We start from the raw sequence: 7933 nt of genomic DNA on the forward strand, positions 1-7933 counted from the left end.
TGTGCACATATTTGGGTTTTGACCTTTGCACTCCCTCAACCTTAACATAACTGTTCACTGCAACAGGAAACCATAATTTCTCAAAGGTAAAATCATAATTCCTGAAAGGTAAAAATCAGCTTCCGCGAAGAGAAATGTTCTCATCTTCAGAAGTGACAGTCCTTTCAGGTCTTACCAGAATTATAGGTGAAGTAAAACTATATGTGATGAGCTGTGTTCACTTAATCATATCTTTGACATATGGACGATTGGCAAAGTCTTCTGTTTCTAGTGAACGTTGGCAAAGAATGTGCCAGCGCCATTGGTGAGTTATATATTGCATCTATGGACTGCCAAAGAGTCCATTGGATAATAATAATAATAATAATAATAATACAGTGATCATAGCAATGATAATAATAATATAAAATAATGTAAAATAATTGAAAAATAAGTATTTTGATAGTAGTCAAGAAATTTGTCATGCTAAATCAACCTGAATGATGGTACCGGTAAAAAAAGACAGGTTACCATTTTACACACCAAACACACACACACACACACACACACACACACACACACACACACACACACACACACACACACACACGCACACATATTTTGACTAAATAACTAAACTCTATAACTGCATTTCTTAAATGCAAAAATAAAAAAAGTCTTACTACAGTCGTTATAGTGTTGAGTTCCAAAAGTAATGCTATGTTTTGTAATTTTTGCACACAACTACCAGTGTTGTTGTGTAGTGAAGTAGGGAAAAAAAACAAACCTTCTTTGTGAGTGGCTCAGTAAAATATGAAAAAGCTAATCAAATGTTTAGCTATTATGACTCTATTCAGACTATGACTCAGCTAATGAGGAATAACAACAAATACTCTCTGCACCCGCGGTGGTGGTGCTGCGGTAGCATTGTCACCTCACAGTAAGATGCTGTCCGGTTCGATTCTCAGCTAGAGCGTCTTCTGCGTGGAGACATGCGTGAATGGGCGTACCTTTGTTGAAGGTTGTGCGTGAGGGCTGGTAACTCGACACGTAAAAATCAACTACCAATCATTAGCGGACCGGAGTTCCGCTGTGGCGACCCCTAACCGGGAAAAGCCGAAACACACAAGAACAACTCTCTGCATTCTGGCAGGCTAAGATTCAGGGAATGTGTGTACAGTGTGACTTGCACTTTGTCAAACTCAAGTAAGAACCTTGCAGGAGAAAGACGTACAGCTACCTACCTAGAACAATTTGTGTAACTTAATAAATTCATGGAACACATCAGCAGGCATGCATGTTCTAAAAAGGATAAGGGTTAAAGGTTCATAATTCTCCCTTACAAACAGAAAATACCAATTGTTGTGGTTCATTTCGAATACATGTCCCAAGGCACAAGTACTTCATTCTAAAATGCATGTGATTGGTGTGACAATCTTACTCTCAAAACATTTTATGTGGGGAGACGATAGTGTAAAATTATAGCCTTTGCAATACAGAAACCAGATACAGTATATTTCTGAAGTCAGTCTCCATTCCCTGGACAGCCAGAAACACCTCTAGAATAGCATTAAGGCAAATCAGGTCAAGTGTCAAAGTGCACCTCGGTGATGATTATCTCCTACTTCCCCTTGGTTCTAGTAGAGTTTGTTCCATACATCAACTGATATTTGAGACTAAAATGTATACGGAAACTCTTTCATGCACTCCCAGCTCTTGTGTTGGAAACATTGACTAGTCTGACATTCTCCCTCAACATTTCGGTTTGTTGTCCCTTTCCCTTTCTTTTTCTTCTGTCCTTCTAAAGGCTGTTTTCCTTTTGCAACATTTCCATACCACCACAGTCCATGACAAGGACCAAATGCACTTAAGTACTACTTAACACATTATGCATTCCAGGCTCTTACCATTTCTTGAGCTGCTGCTGTTGTTTCTGAAGCAGGAGGGTGGTAAGTGCAGTGGCCATCATGTAGTAAACGCCTGCCGAACCCATGGCATGTCCAGATGGACTTCCTGTTGAAGATCGGATCCATGTTAGTATAATCATGCTCTTTTGAGAAAACCACATTTTCAAATGGTTTTAATGTCTCTAAATTGGTAAGGGCTGAATGACATAGCAAGCATGGTCTAGTCATAGTTAAAGTAAATGAAGTCAGTAATGTTTCTGTCTTTGATATAGGTTCATAGGTTGGTACTAGGCTATCGGCCCTAGGGCCTATACAAGCCTAGCCATAACAATTCCCTGGCTATTTCTTCCCACAGTATTTACTTCCCTGGACCCCTGTTTAGCAGGGCGACTGATGTAATCCCCGGGGTGAATTTTCTATCTCCCATCCAATCATCAAGGTTCCTTTTGAAGAGGGCCTAAGAGGCACTCTGCTTGACATGTATGTGCAGTCTTTTCCAGAGTCTGGGGAGTCTCTGGGTCAGGAACCTATCCCTCCAGCATGTTTTGTTCATTGTGATGACAAGGTTTAGATCCCTAGAGCATGTGTCTCTGAGAGATTGGGATTTCTTTAAGTGTAGCATGTCCAACAGCTCTGGTTTTGACATGGCCTTGTATGTTAAGCAGAGATCGCTTCTGAGTAGACGATATGCGACAGAGTATAGGTGGCGTTTTTTTAGACGGTCAGCATAGGGCATCTGCTTTAGGCCTGTGATTCTTTTAGTGAGGTATTTTTGCGGCCTTTCCAGCTGTTGCAAATGTCTTGAGCGGTACATACCAAACGGGGCATTGTATTCTATAATGAGTCTAATGAGAGATGAGTACAGTGGGACAATGACCTCCTTTTTTCAAGAGTAATCATTTCAGCACCAATAATTTACTAATAATCCTAATTGCAAGATAGTCTGAATATTGACATTTTAATCTGAATTTCTTCTACAGACAGCCCAATAAATACAGTCATTAAATTAAATATTTTTTCAAAATGTACTGATTATGAACAGGTGTCTCTCTGAACAGACATGTCATTTCAAGCAGTAGTTCATCAAAAATGGCAAATGGTAGTTAATCAAAAAAAAGAACAATATTAAGTTACTATAGCATATTTTGATGAACTTAAATGCAGAATTAAATTAATTAATCACATCTGAAATTTTACTTATGTATGTAACTTATTAATTTGGATTATATTGCTGTTGTTACCACAATTAAAAATGTTTTTTTTTCTTTTTTTGACTGCCAATGAACATTTGTCACTGTGGACAGCAAACATGAATACAGAGTAGAATACAATAGGGCCCACAGAGCACTATTGTACATCTGCAATGTTATCTTGGATGACGCAGTGGTGCAGCAGTTAACGTCAGCTCACAGCAAGAGGTTCTCTGGTTTGATTCTTGGCTGGGTGCCTTCTGTGCAGAGTCTGTCCTCCCTGCATTCATGTAGGTTTCCTCCGGGTGCTCCTGTTTCCTTCCATGTTACAAAGACATGCATCTGGAGCGTTTCTCCATGCGCCTCCCCTGAAAATTGTCTCATTCCAAGTCAGACTTTCCCAGTAAACAAATGTTACATAAATAAAAATTAACCCCAGATGTAGTTTGGCTCTTACACGAGTTGAATAGTGTTCAGTAGTACCACTGGTCATTTATCAGTGTTGTCATCCAGAGTACTTTCGGCTCAAAACATCTTGCCAGTAAGATAAACACCTTGGCCTTTCTATACAGATGATTGCATACATCATTCAGTTAACATTTCATGACAATCTGTTGCATTCATTAGCTTTCCATATAAGTGACACTGCAGTAGAACCTGATATTTTCTCCTTCCTACAATCCATAATTTGCATATAAAATGGTTGAATTTTTCCCTTTCTGTAGTCATGTTTTACACTAAGTGACAACGCAGTAGACCTTACATAAAACATAATGGCCGATTGTACTGCTTTCCCTTTCCTTCACTTGAATTGCTTCCTAAGTCCAAGCCATTTTCACTCAACACAGAATCCAAAGGCATATACTCTTCTTTTTTCAATCAAGTGCTACCTAAGTGATAGCACTAATGTCTATTTAAGATAATATTTTAGTCATTATATGTTGTGTGTGTGTGTGTGTGTGTGTGTGTGTGTGTGTGTGTGTGTGTGTGTGTTTGTATGTGTCAATCTATTCTTCTCTGTATGTTTTTAAGAGAATGAAAATTTAGTTCAATGCAATTATTTATTTATTAAAAGAAAATGTTATATATATATATATATATATATAAGTAAATTCACTATATAATAATACATTTCACTAGCATTGTTTTTATTTTATAGCTTTTTTACCAGGTAAGCACGCTGGTCAGTTTATCCTTTTCAGTTATGACCTGGATAAAGACATTAAAATTCAAGGTAGATACAGAACAAAAAATTCAGAATAGATATAAAGAGGTCATATTATATATTCAGCTACTTTTACAAGTGGTACATTTAGTTGAGAGGTTATGATTAGAGGATATTATGTACAAGTTAGTATAAACAATGCACTATATACAATACATACATTTCCCAGTGGGTATACCTTTATATGCCATGTAATACCTTATGTGTCAAATAAGTTGCTGTTTATAACAAGAAAATATAGTTAACCTGTACCTCTGAAGCAAGAGCATCTGGATTCTTCTTAAAGGAATTCATTCAGAGGTTTCTTAAATGTGTCAGGGGTATTATTATATTTTACTTCACTGATAAGTGGTTCCAAGTATCGCGGCCTATTGGAAAAGGCTTTTTTCACTAACTGCTGTTTAAATCTTGGTCTGGTGAGTGTCATGATATCATCTTGGCTTGTACTGCTCAAATCTTCTTACTTTTAGACTGAGTTATTCCTTTACATGATGTCCCTATTTTCACGCTTGACTTGACCCTTCATATGATGTCCCTATTTTTTTGGTAGCATGTCCCTATTTTCAAGCTTGACTTGACCCTTCATATGATGTCCCTTTTTTTCATGGCATGTCCCTATTTTCACACTTGACTTGACCCTTCATATGATGTCCCTATTTTTTTGGTAGCATGTCCCTATTTTCAAGCTTGACTTGACCCTTCATATGATGTCCCTATTTTTTTCATGGCATGTCCCTATTTTCACGCTTGACTTGACCCTTCATAAGATGTCCCTATTTTTTTCATGGCATGTCCCTATTTTCACACTTGACTTGACCCTTCATATGATGGCCCTATTTTTTGGTGGCATGTCCCTATTTTTACACTTGACTTGACCCTTCATATGATGTCCCTATTTTCATGCTTGACTTGACCCTTCATATGATGTCCCTATTTTTTTGATGGCATGTCCCTATTTTCACGCTTGACTTGACCCTTCATATGATGGCCCTATTTTTGGTGGCATGTCCCTATTTTTATGCTTGACTTGACCCTTCATATGATGTCCCTATTTTCATGCTTGACTTGACCCTTCATATGATGTCCCTATTTTTTTGATGGCATGTCCCTATTTTCACACTTGACTTGACCCTTCATATGATGTCCCTATTTTTTTGGTGGCATGTCCCTATTTTCACACTTGACTTGTCTCTTCACATGATGTCCTGAATCTCCCTTGTCACTCGTGATTTTTGATGCTGTGTAGAACACAGAAAACCAAATTAAATGACCAACACACTAGTGGCACCAATAATTTGAAGAAACAGGACACACATCTTACATCATCTCTTTTCAGAAGCAAAAATAAATGACCATGTGGTAGAATTTTGCAATACAGTTCATTAAAGTCTACAGATTTCACACAGTCGGTTTGATGATGTGCTTATAATTCTTCATCATTTTTGTCACTGTTTTTTCAGTGTGTTTCTGAATAGTATCCCACATTTCTACTGGAAGCAGGAAGAGTTATGTACTATTTCGTTTTCAAATTTTATGCTAATTAGATGACCAGATTTTTTGACTGGATATTCTTATTTTCCAAGGGCCTTTGTACCGATTTTCAATGTCTGCAGGTTTCCAGGTATGTCTTGGCTGCTTCTAAGTGAGTAGCCTTGATCGCTTAGAGGATGTTTTTTTTTCAAAGGAGGACAGTTTCCTTTATAAAGGATTTTAAATATCAATGTCCGTAATGGAAGGGTAGCCCTATTAGGAAAAGGGAGCCTGTGGAGGTTGTTCAGCAAAAGCCACTGCGGTGTATATTCTGGGTGGTGGCAAGAGATAACCTACATATTTTTGAATCAGTTGCTTGCAGCTTTTGACAAGTGTATGCTGCGTGCATGCTCAGTAGTGGCAGGGCAGATTCCAGTTTAGGCATTTGGACATTTTTAGTTAGGGCTTTGTGGAAGGTTGAAGACAGGATGTGGGAGATGTGATAACACAATTTAAGTCAATAGAGAGCTTTAGAAATTATGTTGTCAGTAAGGGCAAAGAGGTTTAGAGAATGATCTATGTTGTCGATAAGGGCAAAGAAGTTAAGGAATGATCTATGTTATCGGTAAGGGTAAAAAAGTTAAGGGAATGATGTATGTTGTTGGTAAGGGTAAAGAAGTTAAGGAAATGATCTATGTTGTTGGTAAGGGTAAAGAAGTTAAGGGAAGGATCTATATTGTCGGTAAGGGTAAAGAAGTTAAGGGAATGATCTATGTTGTCAGTAAGGGTAAAGAAGTTAAGGGAATGATCTATATTGTCGGTAAGGGTAAAGAAGTTAAGGGAATGATCTATGTTGTCAGTAAGGGTAAAGAAGTTAAGGGAAGGATCTATGTTGTCAGTAAGGGTAAAGAAGTTAAGGGAAGGATCTATGTTGTCAGTAAGGGTAAAGAAGTTAAGGGAAGGATCTATGTTGTCAGTAAGGGTAAAGAAGTTAAGGGAAGAATATATGTTGTCGGTAAGGGTAAAGAAGTTAAGGGAAGGATCTATGTTGTCAGTAAGTGTAAAGAAGTTTAGGGATGGATCTATGTTGTCAGTAAGGGTAAAGAAGTTTAGGGAAGGATCTATGTTGTCGGTAAGGGTAAAGAAGTTAAGGGAAGGATCTATGTTGTCAGTAAGTGTAAAGAAGTTTAGGGAAGGATCTATGTTGTCAGTAAGGGTAAAGAAGTTAAGGGAAGAATATATGTTGTCGGTAAGGGTAAAGAAGTTAAGGGAAGGATCTATGTTGTCAGTAAGTGTAAAGAAGTTTAGGGAAGGATCTATGTTGTCAGTAAGGGTAAAGAAGTTAAGGGAATGATCTATGTTGTCAGTAAGGGTAAAGAAGTTAAGGGAAGAATCTATGTTGTCAGTAAGGGTAAAGAAGTTTAGGGAAGGATCTATGTTGTCAGTAAGGGTAAAGAAGTTAAGGGAATGATCTATGTTGTCAGTAAGGGTAAAGAAGTTTAGGGAAGGATCTATGTTGTCAGTAAGGGTAAAGAAGTTTAGGGAAGGATCTATGTTGTCAGTAAGGGTAAAGAAGTTAAGGGAATGATCTATGTTGTCAGTAAGGGTAAAGAAGTTAAGGGAATGATCTATGTTGTCAGTAAGGGTAAAGAAGTTAAGGGAAGGATCTATGTTGTCAGTAAGGGTAAAGAAGTTAAGGGAATGATCTATGTTGTCAGTAAGGGTAAAGAAGTTAAGGGAAGGATCTATGTTGTCAGTAAGTGTAAAGAAGTTAAGGGAATGATCTATGTTGTCAGTAAGGGTAAAGAAGTTAAGGGAATGATCTATGTTGTCAGTATGGGTAAAGAAGTTAAGGGAAGGATCTATGTTGTCAGTAAGGGTAAAGAAGTTAAGGGAAGGATCTATGTTGTCAGTAAGTGTAAAGAAGTTAAGGGAATGATCTATGTTGTCAGTAAGGGTAAAGAAGTTAAGGGAATGATCTATGTTGTCAGTAAGGGTAAAGAAGTTAAGGGAAGGATCTATGTTGTCAGTAAGGGTAAAGAAGTTAAGGGAAGGATCTATGTTGTCAGTAAGGGTAAAGAAGTTTAGGGAAGGATCTATGTTGTCAGTAAGTGTAAAGAAGTTAAGGGAATGATCTATGTTGTCAGTAAGCATAAAGAAGT

At 37.7% G+C, this 7933-nt stretch overlaps 1 protein-coding gene across 1 annotated transcript in view; it reads right to left on the minus strand.

The window, feature by feature from the left end:
- LOC122788371 (glucose-6-phosphatase catalytic subunit 1-like) overlaps positions 1-7933 on the minus strand; it is a 28113-nt gene that overhangs the window by 12554 nt on the left and 7626 nt on the right. Inside the window, exon 3 of the mRNA XM_044055446.1 lies at positions 1887-1992. Within this exon, the coding sequence (XP_043911381.1) occupies positions 1887-1992 (106 nt within the window). The remainder of the gene's footprint in view (positions 1-1886; positions 1993-7933) is intronic.

Source organism: Protopterus annectens, chromosome 13.part0, assembly GCF_019279795.1.
Source record: "Protopterus annectens isolate FY-2018-M chromosome 13.part0, PAN1.0, whole genome shotgun sequence".
NCBI classification, from domain to species: domain Eukaryota; kingdom Metazoa; phylum Chordata; order Ceratodontiformes; family Protopteridae; genus Protopterus; species Protopterus annectens.